The sequence below is a fragment of the Lagenorhynchus albirostris genome, chromosome 15, assembly GCF_949774975.1.
Source record: "Lagenorhynchus albirostris chromosome 15, mLagAlb1.1, whole genome shotgun sequence".
NCBI lineage: Eukaryota > Metazoa > Chordata > Mammalia > Artiodactyla > Delphinidae > Lagenorhynchus > Lagenorhynchus albirostris.
The window spans coordinates 37850826-37871345 of NC_083109.1; the positions used below are offsets into that span (position 1 = coordinate 37850826).

A 20520-nucleotide genomic window follows, 5' to 3' on the forward strand; every position below is an offset into this window, starting at 1 on the left:
AACACCTGTCATGCACAGTGTGGGAAACCCTGACCGGCTGGGGGCTCACCTGCCCAACAAGTGAAATTCAAGGTCGGTCTTTAGAGCCCAAAGCCACCTCTTCAGGCTTTATCTTTCAGATGAGAGATTAAATGCTCACTTAAACTTTAAATGGACTTTTAAAAAGTCACTACTTTGATCCTTTCGCAAGTCTACAAGGTTTTAGAGTTGTAAAACCATTAAGATCTCTATCCCAAAGATAATCTAGGGGCCGTATTCAGGGACTGAGTTAACTGGCGATCTGTCCTGGCCACTTAATGTTCCAAGCGAAAATTCTAGGGGAATTGATGGAAAAAGACTCCACGGGGGGGGGGGGGGGGCGGCGGAGAGGCAGGGGCAGTGGCAGAAGAGCTCTGAAGCAGCCTGGGGACAGCTCTGTCCAGCTCTGACATGGGTGCCAAGCTCTGTGCTTCCAGACTCACGCGCTCAGCCCATGGCTGTGATACTTACGGACAGTGTCATTGCTGGAATCCCACGCCTCCACAAGCAAAGTGTAGGACCTCTGTAACACAGATAAACAACAGCTCAGTATTCAGAAACGGGGGTCAGCTCGCAAAGGTCAGGCCTTCTCGGCCTCCCTGCCAAACAAAACCATGCAGCCAAAATGGAAACTGTATTTGCTGTCGAAGTGAGGTCTTGGGTGTTTAGGTCCAGACCGGCTCCCCACCCCTCCCCCTAGCACCCACCCCAGGGTGGCAAAAGACACCGGGCCCACCGTGGTCCTCATGCAGGCAGCCTAAGGTCCCGACCAAGAAATGCCATCTCCCTAGACTTGTGAACACTTTGCGTATGCTTTTCCTAAACTTTCCAGACTCTAACCCTCGTGCTTGAGAAAACCACACAAAGAATTGATTCTAAGCTAACCAAACCAGGTGTTTGTACCTGGGAGTGGAGGCGCTCACCCAGTGAGGAGGGCTGGGGATTGCTGTTACACTCTGGGCCCTGGTGGGGAGGTCCCCGGGGAGGCCCCTTTTCCTTTGCAGAACCCCTTTGAAAGCCCTGTCTGTGTGAGACCATCTCGGCTCCCACAAGTATCAGGTGACTCCAGGAAGCAGGAGGGGTGGGTAGGTGCAAATAGACTCTGAAGACAAAGGCGGTAACCTAACTTGGGGGTGCAGGGGGGGCGGACTCTAGGGACCAAAGTATAAAAGGAAGAAAGCGCTGCACCCCATGGGTTGTATTTATTGATAAACTTATCTGTCAATAAGATCTAACATTCCAGGAATAATCAGAGTCCACTAACTAAACAAATTCCCTGGACACTGGCGGGATGCCAGCCATTCTACTGAAGGTACCTTTTATCTTCCAGGCTTATCTCAGAATTCCACCTCCTCCCCGTGCCCCCCACCACTGCCAAATCCAAGCCATTAGCAAATTCCCACTTTTACTCAAATCTTCATTTGTAATTTAGAATGAGGTCGGTCTCACAAAACACCAGGGTTTCAAGAAAACTTCTGCTATCTTGGTGCTGGGGAAATGTATCCAAAGGGGTAGAGAGTAGGGAGGAAAGGCACATGAACCCTTTTATGTATCCCCGCCTTGTCAACGGCAGGTACCAGTACGTCGGAAATAGTAGCGTATATTGATCAAATAATACAGTGCCACCTACGAGGTGAAGGCAAAAACAGAGGGGGGGAGAAAAAAAAGAAAAAGGAACTTCATTCATAACTCAAAGCAAGCTTACTGCTCACACAGCGACCCAGCAGGTCTCTGAACATAAAAATATCTTGTGATAGACCCCGCCTTGGAATTCAGCCGAAATATGTTTCATACTCAAAGCAGAGGAGGATTCCATTTCGCTCACTGATAACTGTGGGAAAATGCTCAGAAAAGCAAGCAAAACTGGGCAAGCCGGGGCACATACCCAGCCCTCTCCTGCAAGTGGCCAGAGGTCCAAATTCATTGCTGTCGTCACTGGTGTTTTATTAGTGGAAGTTACACCTTATTTACTGCCTCAGTGTTTCTTAGGACTTCCTACAAATTACCAGGCTCTTCCCTGAGAGCACCAAGAAATTAGAGGTTTCTCTACTGATTTGACATGACAGCCAAGTCCAAATGAGGCCAGATGTGGGTCTGATTCTGGATAATGAAGCCCTTCATTTGCTGGTCACGTCGAGACCCACGTTCTCCACTTCCACATATTGTTGTCATTAATCCTCTGATTAAATGCACTGGTGCCCGGGAGTTTGTTCAGCCTTGTACAGGCACTGAACACATACTATGCCCACAACCCCACGGAAAGGGAAGGCATCCCGGGACCGAGCTGGTGTGACAGTAGTAACTCTGCTTAAAGCTCAAGGGAGAGGGCATCCTTGGTTCTTGCACAAGATCCTAGAAGGCCAGGCTCTCTCCCGGACTCATCCTTCCAGAACTGGGAGACCTCAGAAGTTGCTGACCAACATGCCCCACCTTGAGGGGAAAGAGGAGTACAGAGCCCTTGACACCAGCTGGCCTCATGATTTCCCCATGAACGGCCTTCTAGGAGGTGAAGGTGGGGCAGGGGCTGGGGGCTGCAGCACTGACAACGAGGCGTTGGTAGAAAATTCAAGCAGCAGCCCTCGACCGTCTCTCTCCCTTGTTTCAGAGAAGGGCCTGTGGTTCTAGGACTCGCCTCCTGGGGCAGAAGGATTCCTCCCACCCAGCCTTCAGAGAAAAGGATTCTCTCCAAGGCTCCTATTAGGAGGCACTCTTAAGCTCCCACTCCAGCCCCACACAATCGAGATAATTTGGCAATGATTATTGGTTGCTAGGGAACTTTAAGTTTTCCCAGGCCCACGCTTGACCTCTGTACATCCCAGAATGTACATCCCGACTCCGGGATCCAGATCCTGTGCACCTTATGCCATCAAGGCCAGGTACCAGGCCCCAAACTGGCATTCCACTACAATCACGTCACACCCAAGTGGCCACTGCAAACCTAACCCTAGAGAGGCCAAGTCCCAGGGCCCTTCTCACAGCTTGGGAAGGGGTGCAGGCGAGATGACGGGCAGGTGTTTCAACTTATTAACAAGTTCATACAAAAAAAAAGAAAACCCGCAAAAAACATAAAAGACAGCAAACACCTGGATTTTTCTTGGTTTCAAACTAGGAGAACAGGATTCTTATAAAAAGCTACCTGGCACTCATCTATTTTTCCTTACATTTTTTCCAGAAAAATGGCCTGGAGGTAAAGCAGGAGGGATGGGCAGCCAGCAGATCTTCAGTCTGGCTTCACAGTGTGAATCGCTTCTGTCCTTCCCAGCTCCGGGGAAACCTGGCAACACGGCAGCTGGTTCTCACTCTCGTGCAGCAGGAAGGAGCAATGGTCAGCTTTCAGGAGGACCTCTGGGGAGGATGCCTATGGAACTCTACCTCCAGGAGGGTCCTGGCATTGAAGGGCCCCCGGCGCCTCCTCCCGCCCTTGGCACTGGGGCTGCGGGAGGCCTGTGTTCCGCGCCCATCCAGCCCCATGGTGGTTACCTTGGCACCGGGCGGAGTGGTAAGCACTTAATTGCCGTATTAAGAAGGGGGGATGTGAGAAACAAAGGTAATTGTGCTGGCAGCTGAGAGCGTCCTCTTCCTGGCAACAGTGGCAGCCAAACCGAGCCCTGAGAAGCTGCTGCTTCCCCTCCTGCCAAGCTGATGGACACAAACAGCCCACCATGCAAACGGCACACGTGCGGCATCCAAAAGCCCGGGCTGCAGGGCAGGCGGCAGGGAGCGCGCCCTGGGAGCGCCCACAGGGCCATTGTACAGAGGCATCGGCCCCAGGTCGGTCTGGGGCCCTGTGCTCTGCTGACTCAACTGTCGCTTCCTGTGGCTGGCCCTGTATCTGCATTATTTGTGCAGCGGCTGCATTATTCCCCGTAATCCTCATTTCAGTCAATTTGGCCACACTATTGTCCTGCCTGCGTCTGGGTGGCCGGAGTATAAAACATTCCGAGCACAAACGTATTCAATAAAGGCTCCAGAGATGTCATGAGTGGGTACATGCACGCTCGCTCCAACGATTCATGTGTGGCAGGGTTTGGGCAAGGTGAGGCACGGAGGGAGGACAGCCACCCCATGGCATCCCGGCTGAGACCTCAGTCACAGAAAGCAATTTAGTCTGCAGGGCTTGACATTTCAATAGAGTCTGATCTGGTTACAAAGGGTGATTTTCTCATGAAAGCCCACCTCAAAGACTCACCAAGCAGGGCCCCGAAGCTCATATCCAGATTTGAGACTCTCAATGAGAGGCCCCCCACCCCCTTTCCCATCATTACCCCTACCTGTTTGAAAAGCATCCCACTGATAATTAAATGCACCAGTTACAAAAGGGTGGCGAGGTTAATAGATAGAATACCGAGAAACCAGCCAAGCACAACCGTCCGGTTCACACAGAGCAAGCCTGAACAAGATGCCTTTCTACTCGTTTACCAGAAGCGCATAAAGACAGGGCTGAACTGATGGAGGGCCCTGAACGTTTGACTATTTATGTGCCACTTTTAACCACTGCGAGCCACGCTGTTGTGTCCTCCCAGCACACGCAGTGCACCAGAGACAAATGTCACTGGTGCCACAGAAACAAGGGCCACAGGGCAGGGTAGTGCACGCGGTGATCAGAAACCAGCAAGAAGTCACAACACAGCCACTCACCCCCGCCCCATGCCAAGCTAGAGGCGGGATATTTCTGAACCCAGAACCCTACCCCTCCGCCTCTACCATTCTAGAGAACACAAGAATCATCACTTCCCATGCATACCAAAACAAACATCTTCCTAAAGTTGAAAACTAGGTTAGGTTTGTTTAGGGCTAATTTTTTTTTTAAATGTATTTAAAAGCTGGGGCAGCTTGGAACCTCACCCTGGGGGTTGAAGGGGCAGAGCGTAGGAACATGCCTCTGAACGCTTACCAAGGGGGAGTTCTCAGGAATATTTGCCTTTATGGATTACCATGCTGATTGTATGCATATCCAGAGATTACGCATTCTTACACTGTAACTAATCTCGAAAGCCTGGCATTGGAACCAGGTTCTGGCCCTCCTACAATGGGCCAGTGGCTGCTACGAATCCGGCCAAGACCTCTGTTTGCATTCCTGTTTTCAGATCAGGACGTGAAGACTCCCTGTTGCCTTGGCTTCGTTTTTTCATGAATAACATTTTTCCTCTATGCTAAACTTTCCACATACCTTCCATCCAAAAGGTCCCTTACAACTATTTGCTGTAAAGATTTTAGGCAGCATTCAGATTGCTGGCTTTCTGGGAGGCTACATGCTTTGTAAGTGGCTGCTGCCTCTCCTCCTTAACCATCCAACTCCCCCAAACAGCCTCCATGCCAAAAGCTTCACCATTCTTGAAAAATGCTTGAAGTCCCTGTAGAATTATGGGTGTGGAGCTGGTGGGTTGTAAACTCCTATAAGTACTGGAGGTTTGAATAAGTTGCTAAGAAACAAGACAACAAGGAGGAAGAACACACAGAGGTTACACCTGGAAGAGGAAAGAACGATCAGAAACCAAGTACCTTGAATAGGGATTCCATGGGGGGAGTAGCCATTCTGCAGACACTCAGGACAAAGCAGGCATAGCTCAACTTTCTCTCCAGCCTGGTTTTGCAATGCAGACATATCATTTCATCACTTTAGTTCGAGGTAGGTATCTTAGGGCAAAGGGTGTTTTCCCCATACACAGAAAGTCGCTTGCTCTGAGCACGTACACACGTGTGCTATTTGTATGCACGCATGCTGACCACGTGGGTGGCACAGTCTGACTGCAGAGAGGAGCCAGTTCAAATGAGAATCCCATCCCTCCACGTGGCTACCCATCTGCGGAGGCCTAGGGACCCGAAAGCACAGAGGAAGGCATAAAGGCAAGGGCATGTCAGTTACGGTCTGCAACTAACCTTATAGCATCCGATTTACCCAAACCCCTGGCCGTTGGTCATTCAGGCCTCAAGTGTGATGCCAAAGCTGGCATCCCTCTGGTATGCAAGAATCACACTTCACTGGGTTTTCCTAAAAGATGGAAGTTGATCCCAGCATGCCTTTTGTCAATGTCAATGGCATTTAAATATGAGGCCAAGAGACCAGGTACCTGAACTGCTTCCCCCCAAATTTCTCCAGGTTCACTTCACTCCAGGGCCAGCAAAGCATCAGTACAGCTAACTGGGGCTCTGGAGTTCCTAAAAAGCTTTGGGGACTGGGTAGTGGTAATTACACTAATGTACTTTTAATTATCAGGCACTCCTGGGATTTAGTACTAATTTTGGGAAGTGCAACGTAACCATTTCAGTGATTTCTAAATGGTTATTCCCCAATCATTTCCCGTTGAGCCTAATTACCTCGGATAATGCATGGTCTTATCACTGGGTCCCCTGATTGGAGGATCATAAATCAGGCTAGTTGCTTCAAGTCAAGCCCCTCTGAGCAGCACTGCTATGCTTATTAGAAGCCACGAAAGAAAACCATCACCAGGCTGCGGCTCGGGCAGTGGACCCCAAGTGGGACACAATCAGATACTGTCTGGAGGGCAGGCCCACACCACAGAGCTTCTCACAAGGACACTGGCCTGTGGATTACACTTCAGATCTGACCAAATCGTTTTCTCCTCTTCCTCTTCAGAACACAAGCAGTTGTTTGATTGGGGCCATAATTCCAGACAAAACACATAATTACACCACCTTCTAAAGTGACCTTCTTTTGTGCACCCTGAACCACCTCTCTGCCACTGTCAGCAAACTTGGGAGGAAGCACACGGACACTAATTGTGGCTGCCTAAGGGTTAGAAGCTTAGGGGCCAAGAAGTCCAAGGTAGTTTAGATTTTTTTTTTTAAACCCTGTATCCTCCTTGTTCCATCTTGAATTCTATACCAAGTTCAGCTATTACCTATTTAAGATATCAGCTTTAAATAGACACGCTAATATTTAATTGCCAAACTGCGTGAAGCTGTGCGATCTACTTCGGTACTAATCCAGCTACCTAAGTGCTTTCACTTCAGTTAACACTCACACTGGAATCATTCTTGAAAGTTACAGACAGTGGTGTTTCTCCAACCGTGCTGGGGAAAATAACACGGCACACCCCACCTCCACTCTCTCTTGGGAAGTCAAGCTTACGCTGCACAGCAGGCCTTTTTGGGGCGGTGGGGTGGGGACTTGTTTAGGAGGGAAGCAGGCATTTGGCCCAGCTTCAAAAGAACCACACTCTCAGTGTGAGCTCCAGCCGTCTCCCCCATTCTAGAAAAGCCGAGAGTCTATTTCATGGTTGGTGACCCGCGGGGCCTGAAACCACAGACGAGCACCAGCAAATCAATCGTCTCCCTGCCCTCACACACCACTGCCACTCTTCCCCATCTCGGCTCTCTGCCAAGTGTCAAAAGGAGGCAGACACACCTTCTGGGTCACTTTCCCCAGCCAGCCAGGGGAGCAAGGCTCCCTGTGTTCATCCCAGCCGTTTCTCTGACCCTCCTCTCCAAGAGGAACCTCAGCCAGCCCTGCAGCTTTTCCACATCAGTAATAAGATTCCTTTTATGGTCTTGTGAAAAGCGAGGGGCTCCGGACTGATCCTCCAGGCGGGTGTAACCACCTGCAGGCCCCTTCCCCCTACCTCCAAACACACGGACAAGGGCAAGGGCGGTCAGTCGTCACAGTCAACTTGGGCCCAGCCAGATTAAAAAGCGGCCAACCTCTTTAGCTTAAAGTTCTCCCTAAAGGGGATTAACAAACAAGATAAACACTCTTTGTAAAAATGAGATCCCACAACAGACTCAGTCCTCCATTCTCAGAGAATTCCACAAACCACAGGTTTTTATAAGCTCCTTTTAATGGCATGTTCTGATAAATGTCTCATCCCACCCAGGCAGAGGGCACTTTATAACGCCAGCCCCAGTCAACGTGGGCCTTGAGAGGCACCCCGAGCTTCTCACATACTCCAAGGCTGACTCTCTCCCCTCCCTTCTCACAGTTGCGATTGCAGCCCTAGCCCGCGATAGGAGGCAGCAGAGTGCGCCCCATCAGAGCACGTGGCGAAGAGTATTCCCCAGGGCACCGACCTCCCCCTCTCACCACCCACCCGCCCAGCACAGGCCGGGCCAAGCCCCAGTCCTGGTACTGAGTCACGCCTCCTGGACGGCAGGAGCGGGGCAGAGGGCACCAACATTTTCCCCTTTCCTCCCCTTCTGCAATCACACTCATCTTCCTTCCACCCATTTCGAGACGTTGCCAGGGCCTCGCTGCAGGATCGGCCAGCGGGGCCCGAGCCTCGAGCGGCTCCGGAGTCGTGGGTCTGTGCACTTGCACCCGCAGGGGCTGCCTCGCTCGGGCCGCCCCTTCCAGGCCTCGGCACGCCCCCCGACGCTCGCGGGGCCCGCGCGCCCACCGGACGAGGGCGCACCCCCGCCCTTCCCGGGGAAGTTTGCAAACACAGCTGTTCCAGAGCCCGGGAACCGCTGTTAGTGAGGCCACAAGGGCTACGCCGCGCGGGGGCGAGGGCAGGAAGGGGCCGACAGGGGGCGGGTGGCTCCCGTGCCCACAGCTCTGGGGAAAGCCCGGCCGCCCCCCCGGCGGCGGCCGCCCCCTGGCCTTACACTCAGCCCAGAGCGCGCCCCCGCACGCACCGAAATCTCCCGGGGAGCAGCGGGAAGTGGGCTCCCCACACCCTCCAGGAAGGACACACCCGCCCTCCCGGCTGCTCACGGGAAACGCGAGGGTGCCAATTTGGACGGCGTTCGGAGGCCAGAACTGTGCCGAGCCGCCTTCCCCGGCGCATCAGGTTTAATAAGGCTGAGCAAAGATCATCTATAATGACCTCCTGGCTCGGGCGGTTACTCTCGGGCCTTCACGTTGTAAGTTTCAACCGGCCTTCCTAGGAGCCTTGCCCCACCATCCGCTCTGGGGTCCCACTTTCGTGCGCTTAGCAAAAAGCACTGGGGCTGGGGCCTGCCGAGATCTAGCTACAGAGCCTCGGCTCCCTAACCCCGCCACCACAGAGACATCCCGGGTTAGCGCCGAGCTTCCAGCCAAGGCCCTTTAAATCCCTCTCCTCTCGCAAGAGAAAGCAGAGCTCGGCCCACGGGTGCAAACCACTGTCCGTCCGCCCCCCGGCCGTCACTCACCGGCCAGGCAAAACTGAAAGGTAGCACGATGCGGTTGCGTTCGTTGCCACGACTGGCCTTGAGGTTGAAGGTGTTGCCCCCAATGACAGGCGTGGACCCTGAGCCAAAGCTGCAGGGCCCCCCGGCCGTGACGCGCGACTGGTACTCCTTGAGGCACACTTTGAAGTACGTGTCACACTCGTCGCGGGAGCACTTGCGGTCCCCCGGGTTCCGGGCGCCGCCGCAGCAGTTCCCGTTTTGCAGCTCCCCGTTCACGTTCTGCATGGAAAGGATCTCCAACTCGAACTGGCCGGAGGCCCCGCACACCTGCCGGCGAGAAAGGGAGGGAGGGAGGTCAGCGCAGGGGAAAGTTGTTTTCTTCGGGAGTGGAAGTGGCGACTCCGTCCCCGCCCGCCCCGACGAGCCCTTGGCGCCAAGTGAAAATAATTTTACAAAACTGGGTGCAAGGACTCAACGTGATTCCCGGGCTTGAGAGGCTAGAGTGGGAGCAAACCGATACGACTGCCCCCCCCACCCCGGGAGCAAGAGCGGAGCGAACGCGCGCTCTGCCCAGCCTGGAGTGTACATTTAGGAGCCAGGGGGCTCCCCCAGCCCAAGTGCAGCTTCTTGGGCGCAGGGGCCGGGGCGGGAGCCGGCGCCCCAGGGCTACCGAGCCCGCTCCAGAGGCTCAACCGCAGGCGTCCGGGGAAAGAAGAGGACGGGTCGGGAGAGTGGCCCGGCGGGCTCTTACCTTGGCTCGCAGGGCGCAGAGCAGGGCGAGCAGGAGGCTCAGGGGGCGCCCGGGCCGGCCGCGCGTCCGTGGGGACCGCATCGCTGCACCGCGCGCCGCGGGCACTCGGGACGCCGCCGCCGCCGCCGCTGCTGCTCGCGCTGGTGCTGCCGCTGGTGCTGCCGCCGGTGCTGCCGTCGCCGCTGGCCCTGCGGCCGCCGCGTCCCGGCTCTAATATACTCCGCCGATTGGAGCATGCACGACTGGAAAACAACACCACTTTTCAAAAGCCCTTTCAAGAGCGGCCCGTTCCAGAAGGCAAAGAGCCCGGCCTCCTTTTATTATTCTGATCGCTTCTTTGAGGCGCTCCCCCTCCTCTTCCACCTCCCGGCTTTCTTTCCTTCTCTCGAGCTCCCCTTCTTTTATTATTATGATTATGCGCAGCCTTTTATTCCCTTTCAGATCAGCTGCTTAGAGAGGAGGGAGGGAGGGGAGGAAAAAAAAAAAACAACCCGAACCCAGCTCGCGGGCCAGTCGCAGGTAACACAATGACGCGTGCCCGCCCGGCTCTCGGAGAGGGACTCAGAGAGCCCGTCTGGGAGCCGCGGCCGGGGCTAGCCACCTCTACCCAGCGCGCCTGGCAGGCGCATGCGCGCTTATTAATATTCATGAGGGGCGTGTCCACAATCGACACGCCCCTTCCCTCCCGTTGGATGGGGTGGGGGAGTACAGGGAGGAACTTGGAAGGGGCAGGGGGCTGAGGGACGCGCAGGGACGCGTAGACGTCTGGGGGCCCAGCGCAGACCCCCGCCCTCGGGCGCTTTGGGCCAGGCGGGAGGCGGGTAGGGGGTAGGGCGCGGGGAGGAACGGAAGGTCTCCGTTGCTCTGGGACGCGCTAAGCCACTTAGACGCCCGGGGCCCCCCGCGCGGACCGCCCCCTCGGGCACCTCGGGCCGGGCGCCTCTGGCCGCCAGTCGGGGCCCCAGGTGTAGGCCCTGCGGCGCTGCCTGAGCAGTCGGAGCGGGGCAGCTTCCGCCTTCCGAGCCGCCTGCGTCAGCTGCGGCTTTCGCCCCGGGAGGAGGGCCTGCCCGCCGGGAGCCGGGCCGGCTTCCCGCGAGCAAGCTAGCGAGCGAGAGAGTCGCCCAGAGCGCGCGGCTGGCGGCGGCGGCGAGGCTGGCGCGCTGGCCGCCGTCTGCTCGCCCCGAGGAGGCGACCTGGGCAGGCGCTGCTGGGAACTTTGAAAAACTTTCCCGGAGCCAGGCTGGCCGCAGATTCGAGGGGAAGCCTCGGCCGCGCCCTACCCTCTTCCAAACCCGAGTCTGCGGAGCCTCGGAGGGCTCCCAGCTTCCTTTCCAAACCGCGCCGGGGCAGAGGAGGGGAAGCCGGGGGCAGAGGGCGGCTGGCACGAGGGGCGGGAGGGGGGGAGGGCCCTGCGCAGGCTTTGCAAGAGGCAGGCAGCGATGCAGATGGGCTGGGGCTCGCACCCTCCCCGTCCCGCTGCCCAGGCCGCAGTGCCAGGATTGCACCTGTAGGCGGCCTCCGAGCAGCTCTGGGTGGCCGGAGACTAGCCTGGAAGACTGTCTCACCGCCGTCGCCCGGCAGCAGAACTTGGCTTCTCTGGGGTGGCAGTGGAAACCGATGCTATTTTCTACCTTGAGGCGAGCCTCGCAATTAACAGCGACGCTCTAGGTCACAACCAAGGTCGAAGGAAACCTGCGGGCTGGCAGACGCCTCTGCCAACCCCTCTGCGGGCGGACCTAATGCTGTGTTGGAGGAGATCTCTTTAGGGAAAAGACTGATTTCCCCTGAAAGGTGGACAAAGTTTTGGCCTCTATATTGGGTACGTCCTGAGGAAAAGGGGCCGGATCGTGGCTCAAACCCTCCGAAACTGTGGGGCATGATGGGCTGCAAGGGTGAAAGGAAAATATTTTCCAACATACTGAGTTATGAGAAAATAAAACGGTGGCTAATTTGTGGTTATTTATTTACTGCATTTAATGGGTGGATCGACATGGACAATGTTTTCAGTATTAGATCTCATCATGCTAGGGAATAAAAGAAAGCAGCTAACTGACCTTGTGACATTGGTTCAAAGTCACCAAGGATGGTTTAGGAATTTTGGCATTTTAACAGCCTAAGAAAGGCACCTTCTCTCTTCGTTGTTATTTATTTATTTATTGACCATTCCACGTGGCTTGCAGGATCTTAGTTCCCCGACCAGGGATTGAACCCCGGCGACCGCAGTGAAAGCATCAAGGCCTAACTGCTGGGCTGCCAGGGAATTCCCAGAAAGGCACCTTCTTAATGGTGATGTGTCCCATCTTGATGATCATTGATGAGAGAATTAGTTCATATTTTGGAAGGGACGTATCCAAGATCAGAACCATAAGCAGTAGCAACCTGGGTGTTTTGTCTTAATGTACCGCAGTCCCCACTCTTCCCAATTATACTAAATGCAAGACATCCAGTTGTCATATGTAATCCCATCTAGACTTTTCTCACCAACGTTTGCATACAAACCAATCTCCCCTACCTCCTATCTGCCCCTTCTCACCTCTACCCCCAAATTTTCCCTGATTAGGGTACTAAGGAATGGTTTAAAAGCAAAATGCTGGTACTGGGAAAAAAAAATTCACGAAGGGCTGGTAAGGTCTTCAAATGTGCATTCCTTGGAGTTCCCCATATTTGAACCTGTTTTGATTCTGTGCCCCTGTGGCCTGTTTTCCACACACCCCTCAGAAAGGAGCCAGGCCGTTAGCTGAAGAGTTTAGATGCAGCCACCTGACTTAACTCGAGAGGGCTACCTGAGATGGCAGATGCTTCCAGGTGGGGATCTGGTGTGCATGTAAACCGAGGTCAGCTCCAGGCCAGAGGTGAGTTTAGCCCCCTTGAATAATAAGAGAACATAGGTTTCTGAGGGATGGAAACTATCTGATTAACCCTAACCGAAATGTCAAATCACTAATAAACATGAAATTCTCATGCCAAAGAGCATGGTGCCCCTCACCCTTCCTGAGCTTGGGAACCTACTTTTGGAGAAGACAGTTGTGGGCTAGAGGGGATTCTTTGGAAATTTTTCAGTTGAGACTCTTGCAACTAGTTGGTACTCCCCCAAAAAGCCAGTCAACAGACATCAAGTGGACGCTCTACCCTCTACTTCCTCCCATCCAGTTCTCAGCCTCCCTCCCTGGAGAATGGGGAACTACTGCAGAAAAAACTCAAATGTGCAGACTCCTCCTTGGCCACTTTGCATCCTGCCTTTGGGTGTAGCCTATAGTAAGTGACCATTCCAGAAAAATGTTCCTGTGAAAACTGCTACGTTTAGCCATCACACTTACACCTGCAAGAAGGGCAGAGGCTGGTGGCCAGTTCCTGTCTAGCCTGTCTCATGTGTTCAAACTGTAAGTGTCTTTGGGTATCTTCCTTCTTTAATTTTAAAAAGATGATGCCTCATTTTTCTTTTTCTACAAAACTTGCCCTACCTTTGCTGAATCATCAACACACAGCAGTGCTGAACACCCCCCCAACCAAGGCATAATAAAAGACATTCAACTATACTAACTGTATTTAAATATATTTAGTTGACCTAAATCTCTGGTTAATAAAATCTGTGACAAAAATCAGCAAATCAATATTTATTGAGAACTTTGTGACATGCAACAACATGGATGATCTCAAAAATATCATGCTGAGTGAAAGAGGCCAGACACAAAAGACTACATCCTGTCTGAATCCATTTCTATGAAGTTCTAGAACAGGCAAAACTAATCTATGGTCAAAAAAATATTGAAAGACTGATTGCTTGGGGAGATGGGAGGGTGGAGGGGAGATGGGAGGGTGGAGAAGAGCTGGGATGGGCTTGAGGCCTCTTCTTGGGGGTGGATAAGGTTCTGTCTCTTGATAAGGCTTTGGGCTACACAGGTGTCTGCACTTGTCAGAATTCATTAAACAGCACACTTAAGATTGGTGCATTTCATTGCATGTTCAAAAAAGAAAAAAATGTAATACTTGAGTTTGTAGTTACATGAGTGCTGAAGTATTCAGAGGGAAGAGAAGTGATATTTTCAACTTGGAAATGCATAAAAAATTAGAGGGACTGATGGATGGATAAAGGATGGCTGGATCAATAGGTATATGCAGAAGCAAAATAGTAAAGTGTTAGTGATAGGTTCTAGGTGGTGGGCATACTGGTGTTCATGTAAAATTCTTTCAAACTTCTCTATGTTTAAAATTTTTCACTATAAAATGTTGAGGAAAATAGTTACTGATGTGCCAGGTATTGTGTAGGGTGCAAATAATATAGCGGATAACACAAAATAATGGGCTTAATAAAGTAGAGGGCATGCTTGTAAGGGATGATGATAGTTTAGATTGTAGTAGTGAACCCAAGAAAGGTAGTTCCATTCCCCCACACCTTTTCTCCCTAATTTCTTTCTTCTTTCCAATAAGTAAGAGAGAAAGGTCCAAATATAGAGAAGGGACATGTAAAATATTCTTCAATATCTTCCTTTTTCTTCGAGGATGAAGTTAGTGCAAGTTCACGAGCCCTCTTCCACGGAAAAGCAGATGTGATAGCTTTCTGTCCCTTTCCAGCAGGACCAAAGGACACTTTTTTTTCTTATTTATTTATTTTCTATACAGCAGGTTCTTATTAGTTACCTATTTTATACATATTAGTGTATATATATATCCAAAGGACACTTCTGTGTCCTACAATCTCTCTACCATATTACTATGTGAGAAAATGTAAGCCTCTGTAAACTCTGTCTAGCCAACTCCCCCAGAGAAGCTCAGCATCTGAATATACAGCCATTTCCGTGGATTATTCTTATTCTTCCACATCACAAGAAGTCATGAAAAAGAAAAAACAAGAACCACCTATGGGCAACAAATTAGACATTAAAAAATCAGGATAAAGTTACAGCTCCCACAGCCACCATAACCAGGCCACAGGTTTATACGTCCAAGTATGAATTGAGTAGATCCAACCATTTTTTTCAAAGCTCCATTTTACATACAAAAGAGATGTGAATTAATTTTCTTTGGAAACTAGAACTATGAATTTCTTGCATCTTCAACAGTAATTTTGTATGAGTTTTTAAACATTGTTCTGTTTTTGCCTTGAGTTCAGGTATTTATAATTTTGACTGTCTTGCCCCAACCCTGTTTCACAGTTATTATCTGGAAATCTATCAGGACAAATAGAGTTACATGTCCATGTCCCCTTTAACAAGCCAATCACAGAAAGTCACAAAAAACCCAAGATGCAAAATCCAGGAACTGTGGGACTAATTTCCTCATTTTACTCCTTGAATTAAAACCAAAGATTTTTTAAATGACCTTTCATAGTTTTATATAGTGTTATAGTTTCATAATTTACTGGGGAGAAAAGAGTACTTATAAAATGTCCTCTTTTCTTACAGTGGAGAGTCTTCTCTGAAAATAAAAATCTTGGGTGTAAATTGCTGGTAAATTGGCATTCTCAGACAACTGTAAATGATTCATCTACCCTCCTTTTTGTGGTGATGATGTAGTGAGTTTTCTGTTCTATGAATGACACCTGAATGACTTGACCCGCAGATATTCTGGGATCATATTTTTGAAACCAAATTGGCCCATTTGTACAGTTGACTGATCTAAATGAAACTAACAATTTTCTATAATTTGAAAGTGTGACTGAACTCTTACAAACCTTTTCATCTCCTAAAAGGCTCTGGAAATTACACTTCCAGAAGGAGGTAGCATTTGGAAAGTACCACAATACAATTCACTCTTGAGCAACGTTTCATCTTGTTTGCACTCAGATTTCCAAACCCGTGCAAACCCAAATCTGCCTCCAGATCTCAAAAAAAGAAAAAAAAAAAATCAAAGTAGTTGTTGAAACTCAAGAAAAGGAGAGCTAAATATATCCAGTTATCTGAGAAAATTTCAAAACATACATAAGTGTGAGAGTCAAAGACAGGTGATTACCCTACCAACAGCACGAAAGCCACAGGGCTTCTAATCCCAGTATTTCATGTTTGGGTTAATGGGTCTCAATAAATTACAAGATTGTGTCTGTGTTTGACACTTTTGTTCTCAAGCCAGTGATTTCTTTCCCGATGGCTTTCTCGAAATTAGAAGTTACTAAGGACATAAAATGTGGATGATTGCAATGCTTAAGCTTCTTTTTTTTATGTGGAAGGTAAATAGTTGTTTTTCATATTGTTTTTATGCCAAGAGCAGTCAACAATGGCTAAAGAAACGTTAGCTTGAGCACAGAAACACTGGCACAAGGACTACCTATAAATTTCTAAATCCTTAGATACTGATCATGATAGGTTACTGATAGACAGATTTTCATAAGCATCATTCAGAAACGATTTCAGAACCTATCAAAGATGACTTTTTCTTTTGGAAATAAAACTAGGACATAGAAAACTTCAAATGATTATAAAGGTGAAAGTTTACTTACAAAAGATGCATCCAGTGAAGTGGTAATTTTTTTCAAAGCAGGTAAAAGCTAGGGAAGCCAATTACATTATTTTAGGATAATTTGGCAGTAATTCATGTGCAGAGGAGGTGGGGATTTTAATAGACCACACCTGTGACATGCCTAATTCTATAATCAGGCTACTAAGAAGGGTAGGGCCACAGTATGAGGCTGAATTACTAGAAATGCAGGGGGTTAGCGATCATGGAGAAATCATAGCCTCAGCAGATTCTGCACTAGCGTTAACACGACTGAAGGGTTCTGACCAGCTCTGGGCACCGTCTTTTAAAAACTGCGGTAAAATACACATAACCTAAAATCTGCCATCTTAAACATTTTTAAGTGTACAGTTCAAAGGTGTTAATTACCTTCACACTGTTGTGAAACCAATCTTCAGAACATTTTCATCTTCTCAAACTGAAACTCTGTACCCATTAAAAAATTCCCCATTTCTCCCTCCCCCAGCCCTGTCAATCACCGCTCTACTTTCGGTCAACAAATTTGACTGCCCTAGGTACTTCATGTAAGTGGAATCATACAGCATTTGTCTTTTTGTGACTGTCTTATTTCATTTAGCATAATGTCCTCAAGGTTCTTCCATGTTGTAGCATGTGTCCGAATTTCCTTCTTCGTAAGGCTGAATAGTGGCCCATTGTATGTGAATGCTACATTTTATTTATCCATTCATCCACTGATGGACACTTGGGTCATTTTGGCTATCGTGGATGATGCTGCTATGAACATGGGTCTACAAATATCTCTTCAAGACCCTGCTTTCAAATCTGTTGGGTATATACTGGGAACCATTTTAAGAGGTATATTAACCAATTGGGTCATACCCAGAAGGCGGTGAAAGGCCAAAAAATGCAGATCTTTAAGCAGAGCAATTGAAGGACTGGGGGGTGGTGTCTAGCTGTAGAAGAGGGAATAGGAGGCATAGCAGCTGTCTGCAATATTGGAAAGGCTGACTTGAGTCAGAGGGAGCAGACTTGGGATGCTGCAAATGGCAGAGTCAGCTTAGTGGGTGGAGGTTACAAGGAAGTTGGTTTTGACTCAGCAGAAAGACAGACTTTGTTTCCATGAAAGCTATTCCGCAATGTAACAAGCTGCCTTGGAAGTAGTGAGTCCCTACTATTGAAGGTAATTAAACAGAGGCTGCTGGGACCACGTGTCAGCAGCAGGAGAGAGGGGGATTCCCCATCCTGGAAGGGACATTGAACTAGGTGGTTTCCTAGGAACCTCATCTCTAGGAGGCAACGACAAAATAAACAGGGTGGGAATTCAGGTCTCTACCTGAGAATCTAGGAGCCGGTTTTTGATACCACTGATTGGGGATCAGCAGAGACTGGTGTGCAAGGGTGAGAACGGCGTGGACCCATCTGCTTTCCTGAACTGACTTTTTGAGGCGCAATCACACCCATATTTACATAATGGCTGCAGCAAAGAAGTCAGCTGTGTCACAGAGTTGGTCATCTTAGCCCTGGCCCATGACTGTACTCTCTCCCTTGCTACTCGGAAAGCCGTCTGAGGCCAGCAGCACTGGCTTCACCTGGGAGCTTGAGAGAAAGTTGAACTCTCAGGCCCCTGCCCCAGACCTTCCGAATCAGCATCTGCAATTTCACAAGATCCCCAGGTAATTCGTCTGCACATTAAGGTCTAACCCACACTGAAACCGAAAGTCTACACATTAGTTAAGCAGAAGTTATCAGATGTTCTTTCCACTGAATGGTGGCAATACTGTGTCGTTGGGTGGAAGTGTTGGTTAGTCAAATGGACATTTTGGTGGTCCCATCATGAGCTCAGAGTCATAATGGGAATTTCTCTCACTTATTTAACCAAGTCTGTATACAACAGCCTAGTCTTAAAAAAAGACTTCAGGTGACTTTCAGGTAAAATATATAATAGTATCAGGACCTGGTAATAAATATCAGGACCAAGGAAAATGGAGCTGAAGGTAGGAGACCAAGATCGGGAAGGAAAAATAATAAATGAAGACAGGTGGGTCAAGCACAACTACCTGAGTTGAGCTGAGAATTGGATGATGAGCTTGCCAACAGCCAAAGTGATCAAGAAAACAGAGCCGGCTACAAGAGTAACCTCAGAGTGCCAACAAGCTGGTCCCTCAGATGGAGCAAAGCTTTTCCTGGCATTTTGTGATGAAAGATATCCCCATAGGTGGAAGTGTATGATTACGAATATCTAGGGGGGCTTGGGTCTTGCATTGATGGAGCTCTGAAAAATTAGACTGTTTCTCAGAACGAAGCACCTGAAAATTGAGGACCTGACACCAAAGCACTGCTCAGAGAAAATGGTATGGGGGTGGGGCCGGGGAGGAAGATGACATGCTTCCAAGTGTACAGCTTTCTGAGAGTTTTGCTTAATCTAAAGATGATCCCCAACTATCTAGTGCGGTGGCTTTTTGGTTTGTTTTTGTTTTTTCATAGCTGCTCAGCAACGATTATTGAATCACTGAATAAACTCTCATGTGTGGAAATGATTACAGATTAAATTCCTAGCAATTTAATTGTTCTCGTTCAAGAAAACGTTCACAAAACGCCCTGCCTAAAGATTGACCCAATGTAGGCTCTAACAACACAGCTTTCTGAGATCTCTGATCTTCCAGTTTACATGGCTGTAATTACCCAGGTCAGTAGCACGGTGGATTTCATTTTTTTTTTCAATGGAGTTCTCCTCTCATGTAAATGTACTGATTTTGATGAACTCAGTAAACTTTTTCTGGGAAGTAAAACTAATGGGATATAAGCACCTTTTTTTGTGAAGGATGCTACTTATAAAAAGTCTTTTTAAAAAAATAAGTAGTGAAATAAGCCATTCAGCTTTCTCAAAATGTAAGTTTTATGAGAAGAAATGATACGACTAATCTTCTATCAAAAGATACTAGACTTAATGTTTTTTAAATATCTTGATTTCCTCCGCCTGTCCCTACCCTGGATCTCCACTCCGCAGATAATCGTAATAAGGTTATAAGCTTAGACCCAGGGAGTTTAAATTTACTTCTCTAACGCATGTGTGTGGAATCTAGAAAAATGGTACAGATGAACCTACTTGAAGGGCAGGAATAGAGAGGCAGATATAAAGAACAGAAGTGTGGACATGGGGCGGGGAGGCGGTGGTGGGATGAATTGGGAGATTGGGGTTGACATATATACACTACCATGTATAAAATAGATAGCTAGTGGGAACCTGGTGTATAGCGCAGGGAGCTCAGCCTGGTGCTCTGTAATGACCTAGATGGGTAGGATGTGGGGGGGTGGGGTGGGTGGGATGGAGACCCAAGAGGGAGGGGATATATGTATACATATAGCTGATTCACTTTGTTGTACAGCAGAAACTAACACAACATTGTAAAGCAACTATACACCAATAAAAAGAAAAAAAAATTTACTTCTCAAGCTTTCTTCATCTAGCCTTTCCTGCTCTCAAAATTGCATTTACACTTCACCTGGCACAAATCCAACATTATATATTATGTCCAGTTCTGTTTTTCTTTTTTTAAATCCTCTTCATATTAGCCCACAATTAAAGCAGTACTCTTTAGTAGCGACATGAGAATAAACTGGACATCAAAATCACACGAGTAACACCTAGAGTAAGGTGGTCATACAAACAATCCAGTATATTCTTATGCAAACATTTGATATATATTCATTAAAGTAAAGACTCTATGTAGACCTGTTTAGCAAAGGTGTTGCAATTAGAAAATTACTCAATTACCTCTAAGATATTTTTTTAAATTACAAATTAACCTATGAGTGGTGAATTGCAAAAAATCGCCCCAACTCTTTACCACCACCCCCTGTCCCAGCCTCATATCTCTACCCCTTTGGGATGTGAGTTTAAAGTCCTTCCTACCTTGTGAATCTGTATTGGCCTCATGGTTTGCTGTGGCCACGAATCAGTGCAGAAGTGACAGTGGGCCAGCTCGGAGCCCAGACCCAGAGAACTTGCTTCCCTCTTGCTTCAAGACTCTGCCATGGTCATGGGACAAGCTGGGCTAACCAGCAGGAGGATGAGACATTATGGGCGGGAAAACTGAGTAGTCCCAACCAAGATCTTCCTTGACCAGTCTCACTGGACCCGCCAGTTGACTCCAGACACACCAGGAAGCCCAACTGACCTCAGCCGAATTGGCCCAGATCAGCAGAACCTCCCAGCCAACTCACAGACTTGTGAGAAGTAACAACTGCTTCCTTTAAGTCAACTTGTCTGG

At 49.2% G+C, this 20520-nt stretch overlaps 1 protein-coding gene across 3 annotated transcripts in view; it reads right to left on the bottom strand.

Moving 5' to 3' along the window:
* JAG1 (jagged canonical Notch ligand 1) overlaps positions 1 to 10423 on the bottom strand; it is a 35655-nt gene extending 25232 nt beyond the window's left edge. The window contains exons 1-3 of one of the 3 annotated variants that reach the window (XM_060124633.1): positions 9839 to 10423; positions 9109 to 9414; positions 490 to 541 (exon numbers count right to left, since the gene is read on the bottom strand). In XM_060124633.1, the coding sequence (XP_059980616.1) occupies positions 490 to 541; positions 9109 to 9414; positions 9839 to 9919 (439 nt within the window). In that variant the 5' untranslated portion in view covers positions 9920 to 10423. Of the gene's footprint in view, positions 1 to 489; positions 542 to 5898; positions 6011 to 9108; positions 9415 to 9838 lie in introns of those variants that run through there. The other 2 variants (XM_060124632.1, XM_060124634.1) reach the window with 2 other exon arrangements.
* Positions 10424 to 20520: the final 10097 nt, after the last annotated feature.